Source organism: Bidens hawaiensis, unplaced genomic scaffold (genome assembly GCF_021521415.1).
Source record: "Bidens hawaiensis isolate Kalapana, Puna unplaced genomic scaffold, B.hawaiensis_p1.1 tig00034840_1, whole genome shotgun sequence".
NCBI lineage: Eukaryota > Viridiplantae > Streptophyta > Magnoliopsida > Asterales > Asteraceae > Bidens > Bidens hawaiensis.
The window spans coordinates 96,485-117,805 of NW_027505338.1; the positions used below are offsets into that span (position 1 = coordinate 96,485).

General features: G+C 41.0%; 1 protein-coding gene across 1 annotated transcript in view; it reads right to left on the bottom strand.

Moving 5' to 3' along the window:
* The window catches only part of LOC143612551 (uncharacterized), a 27,157-nt gene continuing 5,836 nt past the window's right edge, over window positions 1-21,321 (bottom strand). The window contains exons 4-7 of the mRNA XM_077086507.1: window positions 1,245-1,352; window positions 836-1,165; window positions 136-180; window positions 1-41 (exon numbers count right to left, since the gene is read on the bottom strand). Coding sequence (XP_076942622.1) covers window positions 15-41; window positions 136-180; window positions 836-1,165; window positions 1,245-1,352 — 510 coding nt within the window. The 3' untranslated portion in view covers window positions 1-14. The remainder of the gene's footprint in view (window positions 42-135; window positions 181-835; window positions 1,166-1,244; window positions 1,353-21,321) is intronic.

Here is a 21,321-nt window from a genome sequence, read left to right on the forward strand (position 1 = left end):
ACCTTGCAGGTTTTCTATGCTCTCTTTTTCCTTCCACGAGTCTGCAACACAAATCAATGTTCATTAATATGTGATGGTATTAACAACATATTAAGCATTTGGGATTAAAAAATAACAATATTAATTGAAATCCACCTGTTTTGAAGGACCATCGTGATTAGATGTAGAGATAGGTTCTGACTGATATTAGAAGACAAACGAATCTATATTTATAATTTCTTATTTTTTTATGAAATAGTCCCTGAACTTTATTTTAGTAAGACCCTAAACTTGTAAAAACTATATGAAATATTAACTAAATTAATTGTTGCATATTGAAGTCCTAACAGGCTAACTTTTGAGGATTTCATTTTCAAAATAATGACTTCTTAACTCTTAAATTTATTAGAATGCTACATAACACTTTATCGAATTTTGTTCAATTTAAAAGTTAACAAGTCACAATATTAAGAGAAATTCACAAACATGTGTAATTTAGACAAGTTTATGTCCCAAAGTTGAGGAACAAATCAAGGGGTTCACGTACTCGAGGCATTTGGTATAGAAAAAAATATACTAATAAATTATTTATATATGGCATTTTAACTTGTTAACTTATAAATATACACTTAAAATCTCCATGTACAACTAAACAAGCTTTATATACAATCAAGATAAGCACAACTAACCGACTTTTATGGGTATCTTTTACAAGTTGAAGGGCTTTAATATGTTAAATAACAAAATTAAGTTGAGGGACTATTTCGTGAAAAAGAAGAAACTATAATGGATTTTTATGATATTAACCTTAAAATTTTATATTAAGGTTCCAAATTTGATACAATTACAAACTTACTTCACTATGTTTATTGGAATCCTTATGCATGTTAGCCAACATTGACATCATGTCAGACATCTGAGCTGCCATTTGCGAGCATGTTTCTTCCATTGATGCAAGTTTCTCCTTCATTTCAACAACCTCTGCATTCTTCTCACTAACCATCCTTAAAGCCTGCGCGCGTGTCGGAGTCTCAGACCCGGCACGCGAAGATGTAGCATTTAATCCAAGTAGGCCCACCGAGCCTCTCCTATTCACTCCGATTACACGATTTAACACTTCATCTTCAGGCTTGTTTTTGTTAACCGGTGTTTGTTCCTTGTTAGTTTCTGATTCACGAAGTTGAGACTGCAATGTCATAGAATTTAAATTTTAAACAGTTTCTTAAGGCTTATTTGTATAATATAATAAGCGTTAAGGTTCATACAATAACAGCAGCCGTTTCTTCATTCAAAGGCTGACCATTTTTGCGTGTGCGGGTCAATATGAAAAGTTCAGCTTTTGAGGGTTCTTTTCCATCAGGCCTTTTTGCCTTCTGTCAAAGTTAAAAATAACCGTTCATAGATTATTCTGCTGGTTTCTAGTATTATTAGGAAACATTAAGAACTAATTACATGGATAGCCCCTGTTGTACTTCCGTATTGCAACTTTACTCCCCAAGTTTCAAGAATTACAAATTCACTTCGATTGTATGCACGAACGTAACACTGCTGGTCCCTAAAATGAAGGGAGATTAACTATTATGTCAGATGTTTTTAAAAATGACAAAAACACCCTTTATTACTGATAAGAATCATGAGGGTCCAAAGGAGTTAATTGTTTATTCGAGGAGGGGTAAATTGCAAAGTGGCTAAAGGTCACATGTTAGTATTAATAGGAAGGGAATATTGAAGTTAATGAGTTATGTATTTTGTTAGGCTACAAGGTATGGAAGCCATTATGCCTGTGAGAATGATGATGTGTCAAGTGGTGCCGGCGGTGAGCACCACACCGCTCAAATTAACACCGATGGCGGTGGAGTTTTGGAGTTGAAATTACCACTGCAATTGCCGTTTACATTTGAGAAGTTCCAAAGTAAATATTAATAATTTATTTCATATTACAACTGTTGACCACTTCCAAAAGGACAAAAAAATGTTTTTTTATTTCATAATATAACCGTTAAAAAGTTAATTTTTTGTTTTTTGTTTTTTTTTAAATATGTTATAATTACAAAACTTACTAAACCATATAAATAAACCCCTTCTTTCTCCCTTTTTACATATCAAAAACTTACAAATCTCTCTAAACTAAGACGGATTTTTCATCCGATGATGAGCCGAGTTCGGTCGTTCCGTTTTTTATTCACACGATAAGTCGAGCCTATCCGCCCTCCCAGGTGGGACAAAAGCAAACGAGCGGCCGGAAGCTCGTCATCAAATTTCACGGCGGATAGATTGGAATCGTTGTCAAACTAGTGTTTTTTTGGGATAAAACTGCCCATGGAAGCCAACTCAAATCGCCAACAAATATGTTTAGTTGTTTTTTTTTTCTTTTTCTTATTTTATGTTTTAAATTAAGTAATTTTTTACTTCTTGCTAATTTTCTCAATGGATATAACTTTATTTTTATTTATGTTTTAATTTTAGTTATATTAAATTATTGTAATATAAATATTATATTTTATTTGAAAAGTAAGGGAAGTGATGAAATGGTGACCATTTCCATTGAATTGTGAAAGATATTGAAGTGGAGTGTGGTATGATGTTGCGCTAACATATCACTATAAATTAGGAAGCAAAATGGCATCCACAACTAATAGTCTTAGAAATTAGTACGTCTTTCCTGTAATTCCTTTACACATTAATCAAACAATTCCCTTCCTACACATCACTGCTCTTACATTTCAGAGATTTATTCATTTTAGTCAATCTATTCTCCTTCACAATTGATTAATTATTCCTGTTTGATTCATACACTCATCATTGGTCCGACCTACCTTTGACCTGCCGTCAGATTTCAATTTCTTTCACCATGGAAACTCGCACAAACACTCGATTAGATGCTCAGGATTCTCAAATCAAACAACTTCAAGCTGATGTAGCTGACGTTCGGATTTCGTTACAATCATTGGAAGAGGAACGCACCGAGGCTAGTGAATTTCGGAAGGTGGTTTTGACATGGATGGCGAAGCAGGATAAGAAACCGGTGTCTGATTCATCGGCTTCAGGGGCTTCAGGCAGTGGTTTCATCTATTCTGGTTCCAGATCTAACTCGGACCCTCCGACGCCACCGATTCATCTCTTTCACTTCCATGGGCAGTTAAGAAGGTAAAACTTCCTGAATTTTCTAGGTTTGATCCACAAGGTTGGATTCAGAAAGCAAATTTGTATTTCGACTTGAATCATACACCTGATGATGCTCGATTGCAAGTGGCCCAATTAAGTGTGGTTGGGGTTGCACAACATTGGTTTACTATAATTACTCAGGTGCATCCTACCATTTCTTGGCTTGATTTTCAATCGAAATTGCTTCATCGATTCAGTTGATTGGAAATCCAGAACCCGTATGAGCAGCTGGCTACGATTGAACAGGTGGATTCAATGATTATATTGATGATTTTGAGTACCTTCTTTCACTAGTTACTCGTCAACAGGAATCGCAGTCAGTCGGTTATTTTGTGGCTGGTATAAAAGACGATGTGAAGAAATGGGTACGTCTTCATCGTCCTCAATCTCGTTTAGACGCTATGTATCTGGCAAAGGACGTCGAATTGATGCTTCGTCCAGGCCTAGCGGCTTTGGGCCGATTTCGTTATCTAAACCCTAATGGGCCTCCAGCGTTTGGCCTTAAAAATGGGCCTTCGGTGATGGCCGATCTGATTCCAGATATGTTTTTTCTTCTAGGTCCAGTGACAAACATGTTTTCCCTAAATTAGACTCTCCCCGCTCAATTGCAAACCCTAGATCGTCTTTTCCAGTGACCGATAATGGTCAGTCTTCCCCTCGTGATCGTGGTATTCGTTCTCTCTCCAGTACCGAGTGGGAGGACCGGCGTAAAAAGGGGCTTTGCTTTCGTTGTGGTCAGCAATATGGGCCAACTCATAAGTGCCCTGAGGGAAAGTTACGTGTCCTGTTGTTAGGAGATGATGAGGATGACTTTTCCGTTGGAGACCAATGTATTTTACAATCGGATCCTTCTACACAAGAGACCGATTCAGATTACAAGGTTGGTATTTGTAATGCATTAGAGTTTGCTGGCACTGTTGCTGCTCAAGCACCTTCTGCCACTATGAAACTGGAGGGTACTCTGATGGGTTTTCCGATCTCTATGTTGGTTGACAGTGGGGCTTCTCATAATTTCATTTCGCGTCGTTTGGTTTTGGCGGCTATGGGTTTGTCTTCTTCTAAATTCAGGGGTATGAAAATCAAACTTGGTGATGGACATTTCGTTTTTGTTTATGAAAGATGTGTTGCTCTCTCGGTTCTTATTGGTCCCTGTTTGTTTTCGGTGGATGCTTTGGTCTTTGATACCGGCTCTTTAGATTTTATTTTGGGTTTGGAATGGTTAAAGTCCTTGGGTGAGGTTGTTCATGACTGGCAACACTCTTGGATGCGGTTTGAACATCATGGCGTGTCAGTGCAATTACATGGGGTTCAAACGGGTCAGCCATCATTATCAGCTTTGCACCAGTGGTTATCTATGGACGAGACTATGGTTACTTCATCAATGAGCACTTCGCCTCCTCCGGTTTCACCTATATTAAACAGTCATCAACAAACTACTTTAACGTCTATATTGCAGCAGTTTGAAGAGATTTTCCACCCACCTTCTCTTCCTCCGATCCGTTCTCATGATCATTGTATCCAGTTGTCTAGTCCTGCTCCCATCTGTGTTCGTCCTTATCGTTACCCTCATGTTCAGAAAACAGAAATTGAACGCCAAGTGCAAGAAATGTTACGTATGGGGATGATTCGGCCGAGTAAGAGTGCGTTTTCAAGTCTCGTTATATTGGTTCGTAAAAAGGATAACTCTTGGCGTATGTGTGTTGATTATCGCGCCTTAAACAACGCCACAATTCCAAATAAGTATCCTATTCCGGTGGTCGATGAATTGATTGATGAATTACATGGTTCAACTTTCTTTTCTAAATTGGACCTCAAATCTAGTTATAATCAGATTCGGATGTGCCCTAATAGCATTGACATGACTGTTTTTCGTACTCATGATAGGCACTATGAGTACTTAGTCATGACGTTCGGCCTTATGAATGCTCCGGCTACCTTTCAAGCAGTGATGAATAACATTTTCCGTCCTCTTCTACGGCACAAGGTTGTTATTTTCTTTGAAGACATCCTTATTCGCAGCCCTACTTGGGAGGCTCATTTGGCTGATTTAAAAGAAGTTTTTGACATTCTACTCCTTCATCACTTCAAAGCCAATCCTGACAAGTGTAGTATGGGTCAACGGTCAATTGATTACTTGGGTCATGTAATCAATGGTCAAGGGGTTTCTATGGATCCGGCAAAGGTGGCTGCTGTGGTTGGTTGGCCGACTCCAACGACATTAAAAGCTATTCGGGGATTTTTGGGATTGACGGGGGTATTACCGTAAATTTGTTAAAAACTATGGAAGCATTGCTCGCCCGTTAACTGATTTGACAAAAAATGCGTTTGGTTGGACCCCGGTGGCTCAGGCTGCCTTCGAACAACTTAAACAGGCCTTAATTTCAGCTCCGGTCTTGTCTTTGCCTGATTTCTCTATTCCTTTCGTTGTAGAATGTGACGCCTCGGGATGTGGTATTGGTGCGGTTCTAATGCAACACAAGAAACCTATTGCTTATTTTAGTAAAGCTTTAAGTGATCGAAATTTGTCAAAATCAGCATATGAGCGGGAATTAATGGCTTTAGTTTTAGCGGTCCAACATTGGCGTCCTTATTTGTTGAGTTCCAAGTTCACTGTGTGTACGGATCAGAAGAGTCTGAAATTCTTATTGCAGCGGCGTGTTTCTTCTTATGATCAACAGAATTGGGTGGTTGAACTCTTGGGTTACGATTTCAACATTCAATACAAACCCGGTCGGGAAAACCGTGCAGCGGATGCATTATCCTGTCGTGCTGATTCTGGTCAGTTTTTACAAGCAGTTTCTGGTCCTATATGGCTGCACGGTGCTTTGCTTATAGAGGAGGCCAAACAAGATTCTGAAATTCAAATCTTAATTGCTAAATTTGAAACAACACTGGCTAAGTACCCTAGGTATTCACTCAAGAATAATGTTTTGTTTTATCAAGACCGTTTGGTTATTTCTCATCATTCTAGATTTATTCTTGCTCTGTTACACAAGCTCCATGTTACCACTGCGGGAGGACATTCGGGGTTTTATAGAACTTATCGGCGTTTAGCGGCTAATGTGTATTGGGTGGGTATGACATCTACAGTTAAAGAGTTTATCCGAGAATGTGATATTTGTCAGCGCTGTAAGGCTAGCTCTTTGTTGCCTGGTGGTCTTTTACAGCCTTTAGCCATCCTAGACACTGGTGGTCGTTTAAAGCCTTTAGCCATCCTAGACACTGTTTGGGAAGACCTGTCTATGGATTTTATCGTTGGATTGCCACCTTCCAAGGGGTTCACGGTGGTTCTTGTGGTGGTGGATCGTCTTTCGAAGTATGCTCACTTTATTCTATTAAAACACCCTTACACCGCTAAAACAGTGGCTGAGGTTTTTGTTAAAGAGGTTATTCGTCACCAATTGTTTTTGAGCAAGTTTTGGCAAGAAATTTTCCGTTCCATGGGTACTAAATTGCACATGAGTTCTGCCTACCACCTGGAATCCGACGGTCAAACTGAAGTAATCAATCGATGTTTGGAATCCTATCTACGTTGTTTCGCAGTTGATCAGCCCAAAACTTGGTTTGTTTGGTTACCTTGGGCAGAATTTTGGTACAATTACACCTTTCATGCTTCTATGGGTGTTACTCCATTTGAAACTGTTTATGATCGGCGTCCTCCTTCGGTGTTTCAATTTATTCCAGGCGAAATCCGGGTGGATTCTATTGCCAGAGACCTTCAAGACCGTGATGAGGCTCTAAAACAACTCAAAAATCAATTATCTACTGCAAAGGGTGCAATGAAGTTACATGCAGACAAGAAAAGACGAGACGTGCAATTTTCGGCGGGTGAACGGGTGTATGTTAAATTGAAACCCTACCGCCAATTAGCCGTTGCTAGTCGAATTCACCAAAACTGGCAGCTAAATTCTTTGGGCCTTTTCAAATATTGGAGAAAATTGGGCCAGTGGCTTACAAATTGCTCCTCCCTGCTACTTCCAAAATATATCCGGTTTTTCATGTGTCTCTTTTAAAGAAAGCTATTTCGGGTCTTAGTGAGACGGGGTTACCTCCAGAATTGTATATGACTGACTCTCCGCATCCTTTACCTCACACTGTTTTGGCTACTCTTGTCAATCGGGAGGGCTCGGATTCTCTGGAACAATGGTTGGTACATTGGAAGGGTCAACTAGTGGATGAGGCTTCATGGGAGGATGCAGATTGGATTAAACTACAATTCCCTGAATTCAGTCTTGGGGACAAGACTGTCCTTGAAGGGGAGGGCAGTGATAAGAATCATGAGGGTCCAAAGGAGTTAATTATTTATTCGAGGAGGGGTAAATTGCAAAGTGGCAAAGGTCACATGTTAGGTCCTGTTTGTTTACCACTGAATGGGATTATTCAGATGCCAACATCTGAATCGCTCAGACGCATGAGTGTTTGGCTCCTTCAAGAACTACATCTGAATGGATTTTTGAAGCTCTGAATCGGTCAGCTAAAAATGAAGTCTGAATGAGAAATTGGACCAAAATAACCCCTAAATAATGCAACGTACTTTCTCATCTGGATCTCCCCCAATCGACAGTGTTGTTTCTTCCCAATCGACGTTCCTATCTCATCTGCGATCCCTCCCAACCCTCAACCAGGTAATCTTTTTTCTCCAATATCAATGAATGCGAATTTTATTACCGAAATTCATGAACCGTTTGGTTCATTCTTTGTTCTCCCATCTGCTAAGGTGTTTGTGTGGTTATATTTTTTTTACATGGTAGTTATTAGATTGATAGTATTGGTCATTATTGTTAAGATTAGGGCTCAATTCTAGAGATTAGAGCTTCAATGGTGAAATAAAGATGGATTGTTCAAACACACATATTGCAAGATGTCGATAATGAATTCTAGATAGGGTGTTTGCAGTCCAGTTTTAAGGTCAAACCGTAGCCAAGCCGTTAGTAATGGTTTTTGGTTATCAAAAGCCGAAACCAAACCGTTCATAACGATTTGGTTCCTGTTGGTTTCACGGTTTTTCTAATATGTAATTTGTTTTAAATAAGGACTTAAAAGGGTTTCACGAACATGAACAAGTTCATTCCTTTGCGGGCAACACGGGCACGAAAATTTCGTGCCGTTATGTGTTCGTGAAACGTTTGTTAGACTAGTTAAAGCTTACCGAACGATCATGAACGGGCACGATTAAGGCTTCATTATTCAGTTCAGTAAGGTCGTGCTCGTTCATTTATTGTTGGTACATAAATGTCAGTAGTTCATAGTCTAGCGTTTGTAATCGAGTCTGTAATGTAATTATGTTTAAGTTTATGTTTATGTATGTAAGCGAAGTTGTCAACAAGTTCGCTTAGGCGAACTTGTTGAACAAGCGAAGTTGTCGACAAGTTCGCCTAGGCGAACTTGTTGAACAAGCGAAGTTATGGACAACTTCGCCTGAACATATCGGGCGAAGTTGTCGTGTCTATATATACTGTAGCCGACGGATTGTTTAGGTTACGAGAGATGAGTCAGTTGTTTGAGTTCAGTGAACGTGCCGAGAGTCTGTAATAGACGTGTTTCAAGTTATAATATATAACGTGTTCGTTTGTATCGCGTGTGATTGTTTTACGTATTCTACGCTCGTAACTACCTACGCAGGGATTCCGCACCTACGTAGATAGCGATATCCCGTGTAAGATCCGTCCGGGAACCTACAATTGATATCAGAGCACAAGTTCGCTGTATATTGTAAATAATGAAAATTTTACTGTTTTTAATCCTTATATAGGGTCAGAGGTGGTCAGGCGAAGTTACGGATAACTTCGCTTAGGTGAAGTTATCCACAAGTTCGCCTGATTCAACAACTTCGCCTATATTTTCATAACCAAACCTTATAATTTTGAACAATTTGAATTAGCTCTTTAAAACTTCCCTTTAAGAAATAAACGACATGATCAATTCTAAGTAAACAGTTAAAAATTAATACAACTACAAAACTAAGAAAAACTTATAAAAATTTAACGAATAAGGGATCAAATTTCAGTCTAGTCAGGGACCACCATGTTTTAGAAAAGATCCTAACAGGAATCATACTAACTCCGTGACTGTCACATAGATCCGTGTTTAGCTGTATTATGACATAGAGAAACAGGTTGTACACATGTAAATAACTTAAAATGGTTTTCATTGTTTCTGTGATACGAGTTAAGTTCAATTAATCTCAAAAAATAAGTGGGCAACAACTCAGAGGTTAAGATGCCTCTTATCTATTCTCAAAGCGTATTTGGCTTTCCCCAAGTCACCCCGAATTGACTTCGACCCATAGTGTCTGATTAACTTGTAAGTATTCTTTGTCTGCTTCCCGTACTCTTTCTTACTCCATGATTGAGAAGTCTCGATATCTTGAACTCTCGAAGGTTACAGTAATAATTTTTTTTTTTTTTCAACAAACATACTTGTAGACTTCGGAGTAATAAACAACTGCAAGTCCCGAATCTGGATCACTGCAGTGTCTTGAAACGCTTTCTTCACGGGAATCAGAACACTTACGGGCTCGTGTATGACTGGGTAAACGCTTTTCTGCCTATCATTCGGAAAGATATGTATGAAGACATACAAAACTCTTAAGTAGTTTTCACGTAAAATTGAGTAGATTAGGTTAGTATCACATCTACTTTTACGCCCCATAAAAAGTTACCATGACATACAATGACTGTTCTAAGGCCTTTTAAGCCTAATAACTTCACTAGTTAAGCACACACAATCAGTATATATATATCATTTTCCAAGGTTGGATCAATTTTCTGTGAACATGGCAAAGGTACTTCATACGAAGTAGTAGACTTGAAAAGTAATTTCATTTCCCCAAAAAAAATTTTGACTTCAATCGCCCCGATCACGTCAAAGTCTTCAGGTAAACGGCAATCCTGAAGATACAATGGATCAACTGGACCGACCACATACAAGTATGTGTCCTTCTAACTAAGTATGAACGACTAATTTTCAGCGACAGAAAGAAAACACATCATAACCGCCCCGGTCACTTTCAGTCATCTGGTTAATGGCGACCCTCATTCTCTACAAGTAGAAACGAGGACCAAAACATATCCGAGGATATGTCCATCAAACTGAGGTAACCGACTAATTTTAAGCAATAGTGACGTTTTTTTTTTTTTTTTTTTTAAATAAACACAAAAAAAAACATGGTTACTCGGGATTGATCATCCCGTTCAGCTCAATTAGGTTTTGAAATCTGGATTTATCAAACGCTTTTGTAAATAAATCAGCGAAATTTTCTAGCGTATCGACCTTTTCGACCTTAATCAGTTTCTTCTCAGCACAATCCCGTATGAAATGATGACGAATGTCAATATGTTTAGTTTTACTATGTTTCACGGGGTTGTTAATTACTAAGATGACAGCAGTGTTATCAATAAAAATAGGAGTGAGTAAGAAATTCAGACCATAGTCGCGCAATTGTTGCTGAATCCACAAAACCTGAGAGCAGCAGTTGGATGCTGCCATATATTCAGCTTCGCACGTTGAGATTGCGACTGATGTCTGTTTCTTGCACTGCCAGGAAACTAATCTTCCACCGAGAAACTGACATCCTCCTGTTGTCGACTTCCGACTCTGATTGCACCCTCCATAATCAGAATCTGTATAAGCAACCAGTTCCACGTCTCCTCCCTTCGGGTACCACAACCCTAGCTTCGGCTTGCCTTTGAGATACCGCAAAATCCTCTTCACACCCTTCATGTGAGATTCCTTTGGGTTTGCCTGAAAACGAGCACAAAGACAAACAGCAAACATTATATCAGGCCTAGAAGCAGTCAAATACATCAAAGAACCTATTATAGCCCGATACTGAGTTGGGTCCACATCTGCGTCACCGTCTATTTCAGCTCCCAACTTGTGGTTGACGCAAATTGGAGTGTCAAATGGAGAACAGTCCTCCATCTTGAAGCGCTTGAGGACATCATGAACATATTTTGTTTGATGAATGAACATCCCATCCTTCTTTTGATCAACCTGCAATCCTAAAAAGAACGTTAGTTCACCCATAGCACTCATCTCAAATATTTTCTTCATGACGGCCTCAAATTCCTGACACATGGAGACTCTTGATGCAGCAAATATGATGTCATCCACGTAGACTTGAACTAGCAGGAAGTCACTTCCATCTCTCTTCACAAACAGTGTGCTGTCAATCAAACCCCTTTCAAAACCATTCTCTAGCAAGTAGTCCGATAACGTTGAATACCAGGCACGAGGTGCCTGATGTAATCCATACAGCGCCTTGCTCAACTTGTACACGTGATCAGGAAAGTCTGGGTCAGGAAAACCCGGAGGTTGCTCAACATACACAACCTCATCAACTTTCCCATTGAGGAACGCACTCTTCACGTCCAACTGAAACACTTTCATCTTCTTAAAAGCAGCAAACGCCAAAAACAATCTTATCGCTTCCAACCTGGCCACCGGAGCGAACACTTCATTATAATCTATCCCCTCTTGCTGATTAAAATCTTTAACGACCAGCCTCGCCTTGTTTCTTATAATAATCCCCTTTTCATCTCTCTTGCACTTAAACACCCATTTTGTACCTATCGCATGCACATTCCTTGGTTTTTCAACCAAAGTCCAAACTTCCATCTTCTTAAATTGAGCTAACTCTTCTTGCATGGCCTCGACCCACGAGCTGTCCTTAAGAGCCATTTGATAATTTTTCGGTTCAATCTGGCTAATAAAGCATGAGTACAAACATTCGTTCATTATACCCGTTTCCTTAATGCTTGTATAAACACAGGTGTGCTCATTCAAGCTACTTCTGGTTTGTACACCGGAGGACACATCACCTATAACATTCTCCAAAGGGTGTTCTTTGTGAATTCTCGTGGTCGGAACAGCACCGACATGCAAATTATCTTCTAAATTAGAAGAGAGCTCATCAATGGTTGTTTCTGGCTGAGAGTGAAATGGATTGATAAACTCTTCTTCAGGAGAGACAGCAGGGGAACCGATAGAATTTGATGAGGAAGGTTGACAATCATCAAATAGCTGTCTATGTGCCAAATTTTCCTCCTCATCTAGAATCATCTTCGTAGCAACACGTTCTTCTTCCTCTGTACAAAACAAATCAGGTATGTTAAAAGACTTGAAAAGCCTATCATAGTCGAAAATCCCAGGAGGTCCGATGCTCGGTCTTGGCGATCTGTAACTCGTAATGTCGGTGTTACATACCACCTCAACCTTGCCGTTCGTTGTATTAAAGACACGCCTGTTGGGAGTCCCAACTTCATAGCCGACTAAGATTCCTTCATCGGCTGCTTCACCAAACTTTGAATGTGCCTTTAAAATTGAACACGGGGACCCGAAAGCTTCAAGTCCACACAAATTGGGCTTTCTCCCATGCATAAGCTCGTAGCATGTTTTATTAAGTCTTTACCGTTAAAACTCTATTCAGTACATAGCAAGCTGTAGAAACAGCTTCAGCCCAGAACACCACCGGAAGCTTCGAATCAGCCAGCATAGTTCTGGCTCCTTCAATTAAAGTTCTATTCTTCCTTTCAGCCACTCCATTCTGTTGCGGAGTATACGGAGCGCTGAATTGGTGTTCAATCCCTCTTGACAGACAGAAGATCTCCATTTCAAAATTTTTAAACTCGAAACCATTGTCACTTCTGATGAACTTCACTCGTTTATCCATAATGTTCTCAACTTTGGTAATCAGATTCTTCACCATTTGAGCCGTTTCGTCCTTTGATTTCAAGAAGTATACCCACGAGTATCGTGAGTAGTCATCAGTGATCACCAAGCAATAAGTTGTACCACCTAGACTTCTTACATTCACAGGACCGAAGAGATCCATGTGAAGCAGCTCTAGTGTACTGGCAATTGAATTTACTTTCTTGGTGAGATGGGACTTCTTGTGTTGCTTTACCTTTTTGCATGCAAGACATTTGTCTTCAAAATTGAAACTTTTTAAGGGAACACCCAACACAAGCCCATGTCTGACAATATGGTTCATCTTCCGAAGATGAATGTGCCCCATTCTCCTGTGCCACAGTTCAGATTCCGATTCGCTTGCTTTCGTCAAAAGGCACGATTCTTCCGTTGACATTTCAGTTGAACTTAAATCCATCATATACGTATTTCGATCACGTGGAGCCTTCATTACTATCCACTCCTCTGGTATTTGAAAACCAGGCTTCAACACAATCGCATCAGTCTTCGTGAAGTGTACGGTATAATCTTTATCACAAATCTGCGACACACTCAGCAGATTGTGCTTCAGTTCTTCAACAAAGTTCACATTTTCTAACGTCATCTTCCCGTTAGTTACCGTACCCCTTCCTGTTATTTTGCCTCCACTCTCACCGGCAAAACTGACTCTTGCTCCTTGAACAGGTTTTAAATCTTGTAACAAATCCTTGTTACCAGTCATGTGCCGGGAACAGCCGCTGTCCACAACCCAAAGATTATTAGACGCCCTGTTCAACTGTTCCTGCACAAACAAAAGAGATTATTAAAATTTGGGGACCCAAGACCTCTTGGTCTTGGGTCGATTAACCTTCTTAACAGAACTCACACACCTTGGCTGACCAAAATTAGCATTAGAAAAATTTCCACGAGTCCTAACAGGATACCTCCTTGGAGACTGATAGTGAGTCCAACCAAACCGACGAACATTAAGAGAATCAAAAGAATTATAGCATTTGGTTTGGTTATTAGTAGTGTAAAAACGAGATGTGTTTCTTTGAAAACCTGTATTATCTCTCAAATTTGAATGGTTTTCTTTTTTAACATTTAAACGATTACCAAAAACCTTAGTCTCAGTTTTCGAGGGCCTCACCTCTCTGAAACGCTGCTTCAGAGGGCAATCAGCAACAAGGTGCCCTGTTTGTTTACATCTAAAACAACACCTATGTTCAGCTTTCTTTTCAGCAGATGTTTTAGATGTGGAGGCAGTATTACCAACCGTACGTCTCACATAAGGTGGGACATATGGGTTGAGTGGAGTACTCCTTTTAGTTGATTTAACTTTTTCTCCACTAATGGGTAACACTTCCTTCTCTTTTGTCTTACCCGACTCGGATGACTTATCCGAATCAGATGAGACTGGACTTGAAATAGAAATTTTAACTTTTGAGACAGGCGAACTTGTTTCGCCTTTACTAACTTTCGGTACTTTACCAGTTTCCTTAGCAGGACCTGTCTGATCAGCTACAAAATTAACAGATTCATGAACACTAGGATTGAAAGTATAATTATGGTTATAAGGTGGTGGAACCTCATGGTAACCAATTCCTCCCTTCTTAGGTGAGGAACCTTGATCACTAACAAGGTGATCAAGAATAGCAGAGGAATTCCGGAATTGCTCCAGTTTCCTATTTAGTTCCACCACTTTTACCTGATGATCAGCAATCTGTTTTTCTTTATCAGCGATTAACTTGGTTTTCTCTTCTAAAACCTCGTAGCTTAGATCGATCACATCAATTTTTTCAGCTAATTTTGTTTTTAAACTTTTAACGTCTTTTTCACAAGCTTTAATTTTTATTTTATAATTATTTTCTCTTGTCTTTGTGAAGTGATGATCTTCTTTCAAGGTTTTAAGTTCGGCATCCAACTTAACATACTGATCAGTAATTGTAGCAAGCTGTTCAGACAAGTTCTCACATTTAGTACAGATAGGTTTAGTACATACCTCGGAGTTCTGGTCATCAGCCATGAAAGCTTTTTCATTTTCAGCAGCTTTCATACATTCTTCAGCTGCAACCTTCGCCATGTGTGCCTGCTCAAAGAGTTCTCCAGAGAACATGTTCCAGTTGTATTCACCAGCATCAGACATCATGGCATTATTCCCATTGTTATTTCCACTTTGCTGTGTAGTCCTCCCCTGACTACGTTCTACACGTGCATTAGTGCACTCCTTTGCAAAGTGTTCATTTTGTTGACAATTGTAACACCTCACCCTTGACTTATCAAATCCTGGCTTTCCACCTACGAACTTTCTGCCAGTCTTCATGAAACGCTTCACTCTTCTGACTATCATCGCCATCTGCCACTGCAGATCCATCTCCTCCAGATCATCAGGATCGATCTGGTCATAGTCTTCTTCCAAAGCAGCAGGGTCCACAATCTTCCCTTGTATGTAGTTCTCGTAAGAAGCAATAAAAGATGCATAGAGTGCAAACTGCTCTTCAGCAGATTTAACACTCATTGGCATCTTAGAGTAGTTATTGCTTGAAGCACTGGGAGAGAAACTACTCTTGGATGCTTGAGGTTTCGAAGCACTTGATCCTCCAGCAACAAAGCAAACATCACCATTCATGTTTACTGACACATTTCCTTCATGAGAAGAGTTAGAACCTGACTCTCCTTTAGAGTAGTAAGCAGCAGATTCAGACTTCGAACTTGAGCCTGAGTTAACTTTGGCACCATACATACCAGGGTCTTGAACCTGATCCGTTGGTGTCTCTTTACGAAACATATTAAGCTCAAAGGTTCTGAGCTTGTTTACTGCTGTCTCCAAGTCATAATCAGGAAAGTCTTTGTCTTCCCTCATTAGAACAGTGTACATTTCCCACTTCGGTGGGAGAGCATCGAGAAGCTTCTCAACTATTTCCTCCTCTCTGTAAGCAATAGAATAGTTGTTCAGCTCTGTCATTAGATGATAATATCGGGTGATAATATCATCGAGCGATTCGTTCTTCAAATACTTGAAGACAGAGAACTGAGTCTTTAACAGCTTAATCTTCGAGGCACGAATACCCACGTTCCCTTCGAATCTATTCTCAAGAGCATCCCAAAGCTCTCGTGCAGAAGTGTACTTCCTGAATGTATGGAGAATGTCTTGAGGAAGAGCCATAGTAATTGCAGCATGGGCCTTGCTCTCGGCCTCATACATCTTTTTCTCTTCTTCCTCCATCTTGCTGTACTTCTTTACCACATCCCGACCTTCGTATTCCATTGTCGGTGGAATATATCCATCCTGGATGCACACCCACATCTTTGCATCCTGGTATTTAATATACTGAATGAACCTATCCTTCCACGCCACAAAGTCGGTTCCTTTCATCAACCTTGGGGCCTTAGTAGCCGACCCCGCTTCAACTTCCATTTTGACTAACTCTGAGATGTTAATCGGCGACATCTTCTCGAAAACAAGAAAAACCCGAAAAAAAAAACAAAAATTCTTCCAAACAGTACTATAGGCGAAGTTAAGGATAACTTCGCTTAAGTGTTAACTTCGCTGGAAAATCCTTAAATTCGCGTGACTTGGCGAAGTTGAGAATAACTTCGCTTAAGGTAAGCGAACTTAGGAGGTAAGCGAAGTTGAGGTTAACTTCGCTTAGGCGAACTTATGAGGTAGGCGAAGTTGTGGTTAACTTCGCTCAACCTTATATCTTCGCCGAAACCCTACTTCCAGCGTCGGCAACTTCGCCTGAAGAACAACAACTTCGCCCGAAGAACACTGAAAATATTCAGATCTGTTTTCGACGATTTAGCAGTTTCCGGTCGGTGTGACGGCTTGAATATGACTGTATAAGGTGAGTATAACACAATATCAACGAAAATGCGTCCCGCGAATAGGTCAAACGAGACGTTTTCTACACCCGCGTGAAATCCCGAACCACACAATCGAGCCAAAGCTCTGATACCAATTGTAGGTTCCCGGACGGATCTAACACGGGATATCGCTATCTACGTAGGTGCGGAATCCCTGCGTAGGTAGTTACGAGGGTAGAATACGTAAAACAATCACACGCAATACAAACGAACACGTTATATATTATAACTTGAAACACGTCTATTACAGACTCTCGACACGTTCACTGAACTCAACAACAGACTCCTCTCTCGTTACCTAAACAATCCGTCGGCTACGGTATATATAGACACGACAACTTCGCCCGATATGTTCAGGCGAAGTTGTCCATAACTTCGCTTGTTCAACAAGTTCGCCTAGGCGAACTTGTCGACAACTTCGCTTGTTCAACAAGTTCGCCTAAGCGAACTTGTTGACAACTTCGCTTACATACATAAACATAAACTTAAACATAATTACATTACAGACTCGATTACAAACGCTAGACTATGAACTACTGACATTTATGTACCAACAGACTCCCCCTTGGCAGTAGCTTCATGTCTTGATCTTCAAAGCTTGTGTCTTGTAATCTCTCGTCTTCTCTCTTCATCTCTTCTAGCATGCATTCCCTGTCTAACACATACAGAAACCAACTTCTGGTACTTCTTAGCTTCCTCTTTCCAAGCAGGAATGTAGAAAATCTTCTTAGCATGTAGTACCTGCAAGTCAGCTTGAGACAGATTGACTAAGTGCATAGGATCATACACTCTCATGATCTCTTGCTCATCTTCATCCTCCATGACCGCTTCAGCAGTTTCACAATCCACGTACCACCACTTCAAGTCTTTCAAGACGTTCTTGGGCATCACCTTCATCGGCACTTCTTTTAAATGACGGACAGGTTTATACTTCATAACCATCCATGGTTTGCCGTCTGCCCTCATCCCTCTATCTTTGTCTTATACTAACTTCCCTTTCTGAGGCTTCAGAAGTTCAAACTTTTTATCTTTAATGGCCTCCTTCCAAACAATTTTCCCAATTACTCTATCACATTCTCAACCACAATTTCTGCACCAATCTTTTCGATCTCATCGATTGGCAGAACATCATCTTCATTTATCAACTCATCATCCTCTAACATATCGTCTATCTCTTTCAGCGCATCAATCATATCATCAACAATCTCAACATCTTCAACCACATCCACATCATCACCAACAGCAACCACATCATCACCAGCGGCAGACTCCCCCTCAGCTGTGGAAGCCCCAAGAGCTATAGTAGTTCTTGGCAACTCACCACCTGCACCTTCCGGTGCATTGGGATCATCGTCTTGATCATTTCTTCTTTTCATCCTCAGCTCGTCGCCTCTACAGCTCATCTCCCCCTGAGATGCCAAGAACACCTTCAAGGCATCTATAACTTTCCCGTGCTCAACCAGGAGGGATGCCTGCAGTTGATTTGCTTCCACTAGGCGTTGAATAGTCTTGGACTGCTCAGCAACGATCCGCTCTAGTGAAGCTATTCGTTCCGAGTCTGAAGTGGGCGTAACCGCAGGTGGTACACTTGGTAACCCTGCAGTGGTAGCAACAACTGTCGACTCTATGAATTGTGCAACAACCTCCGACGTAGTGAGCGTTGGAGGCGGCAACGATACGATCTCCGGAGCCGAGAGTTGTGCTGTGGTGGATGGGATGCTAACAGATGCAGTAGTTGCCACCACAGGAACAACTGTAGCGCTTAAGCTTGTAGTCTGTGCTGTAGAAGGGACCAAAAACATACCAGACAAGGCAGGTGGAGCAAAACGTACCAACCGTGAAGTCTCTCCAGCTCCTACACCCATACCTGTCATTTCCCTTCGTGAACGCTTTCTCACCAGCTGCACAGCTTCTTCTTCATCATCTTCCTCGTCGTCGTCGTCAACAGTTCTCTTTTGTTTCCCAACTGTTCTCTCATGCGTTACCATCATCCGTCTAGCCTCTTCCATCACATCATCAAAGTCAGCCTTTGGACCCGAGACTTGAATATTCTCTTGAGGATCAACTCGGTCCATATCAAACATTCCTTGGCCTCCCAACATGGCATCAAGGTCAATCTCTGCAGCTGACACAGCAGCAGATACAGCAGGCGCGGCTGATACAGCCTGGGGTGGTGCCGCCTGTTGTGGTCTTGGGTCTCTGAACTCGTCCCCTGCCGCAGGCACATACTCCGGGTTTATAAGGTACCTAAAGAGCGGAGTATGCCTGGGACGCAGCTCAGGCTTGCTTCGTGCGCTGGAAGTGCGACACTGTGCAAAGATACGTTTTGTCACACTTTCCACGTATCGAATAGGGCGTCGTTGAGGCAGCGTCGGAGCCACATGATTTAAAATCATCTGTAGGAATCGTGGATACATTATAAACCGCTCACGCGCCACAGCCCTTCGTTGCCTATCGATCTCGTAAAAGATCATCTGGCTGAAAGAATATCCTTTATTATAAGTCAACGCCGTCATAGCAGACTGCATTGTCGCACCCATACCATCAGTGCCTGCCTTCCGTCCTGACATAAATACGATCATGACGTGCATAAGGAAGCGCCACTGATCTAAAAGGAATCCCTTCCTCCGTTGTGTGTCCCCTAAGGGACCAGAATACCCCATCCTGAGGAACGCCCCATCACGGAATGGCGCAACAAACTCCGTTGGGTCATCCCTCGTCTCTTCACCAAACCGCAACGCCACCCGTATTTGTTCAGAAGAAAACTGAACAACTTGACCGTTTACGGTGGCTCGCATAACCGGGGGCTCAACCCGGCAATCGTACTCTACCGTCTGCCAAAAGTCTTCAATATTCGGTAGGGAAATAGGCAGGGTAGTTGTTATTGCGTGATATATCCGTGAGCGCAGGAGAAAAGTAATTATCTCCCTATAGTCCTCCACGCCATTTGCATCTGGGTCAAGTATTATGAACTGGTTATGAGCTGGGAAGAATTGTCTGTGATCATCACCGTCATCACCTGCACCTCCTGCACTTCCAACAGCAGTCATATCTGCACTAAACGAACCAAGTTAGATAAACGTTAAAGTGTTACACAAGTTCGCTTGATTACCAGGAGCGAAATTGTGATCAAACCTGTATAGGCGAAGTTAAAGGTGAGGCGAAGTTGGGAACAACTTCGCTTCATCTTTAAGTTCGTCTAATTAATTTTAAGTAAAAAGGTCTAGGCGAAGTTAAAGTTAACTTCGCCTCATCACAACATCGCCTCAGGCGAAGATAAGGGTTAGGCGAAATTAAGCATCAGGCGAAGTTGTGGATAACTTCGCCTCAGGCGAAATTAATCGTCAGGCGAAGTTGCGGATAACTTCGCCGAAACCCTAACTTCGCCTGAACTGAATAGGCGACTGTTAGCATTCCAAACATCCGAAAATCCGATGTTTCGGTAAAATTGACGATGAATAACTCAATAACACTTGGTATTAAGGTTATGTGGACGAAAAGTTTGTCCATGAACACGTTAAACACAAGTTATAAAAGTCGGTTTTGAGTCCGACGGACCAAGATCTCGAAGCGGTCGAAATAAAGTTTGAAAAACAAGAAGAATGTGCATGCGATAGGCACAAAATGGGTGTTTAAGTGCAAGAGAGATGAAAAGGGGATTATTATAAGAAACAAGGCGAGGCTGGTCGTTAAAGGTTTTAATCAGCAAGAGGGGATAGATTATAATGAAGTGTTCGCTCCGGTGGCCAGGTTGGAAGCGATAAGATTGTTTTTGGCGTTTGCTGCTTTTAAGAAGATGAAAGTGTTTCAGTTGGACGTGAAGAGTGCGTTCCTCAATGGGAAAGTTGATGAGGTTGTATATGTTGAGCAACCTCCGGTTTTCCTAACCCAGACTTTCCTGATCACGTGTACAAGTTGAGCAAGGCGCTGTATGGATTACATCAGGCACCTCGTGCCTGGTATTCAACGTTATCGGACTACTTGCTAGAGAATGGTTTTGAAAGGGGTTTGATTTCTTTCTTTGTTCTCAGTTTCAGTTATCGTTTCAGTGCTCCGATATATCAGCGAACTTGATCTTTTCGATTTCGATTTCTTTCTTTGTTCTCAGTTTCAGTTATCGTTTCACGGTATGTGTTATCGGTACATCGTGTTAGCTGTTTCTTCTTGTTTTTCAAACTTTATTTCGACCGCTTCGAGATCTTGGTCCGTCGGACTCAAAACCGACTTTTATAACTTGTGTTTAACGTGTTCATGGACAAACTTTTCGTCCACATAACCTTAATACCAAGTGTTATTGAGTTCTTCATCGTCAATTTTACCGAAACATCGGATTTCCGGATGTTTGGAATGCTAACAGTCGCCTATTCAGTTCAGGCGAAGTTAGGGTTTCGGCGAAGTTATCCGCAACTTCGCCTGACGATTAATTTCGCCTGAGGCGAAGTTATCCACAACTTCGCCTGATGCTTAATTTCGCCTAACCCTTATCTTCGCCTGAGGCGATGTTGTGATGAGGCGAAGTTAACTTTAACTTCGCCTAGACCTTTTTACTTAAAATTAATTAGACGAACTTAAAGATGAAGCGAAGTTGTTCCCAACTTCGCCTCACCTTTAACTTCGCCTATACAGGTTTGATCACAATTT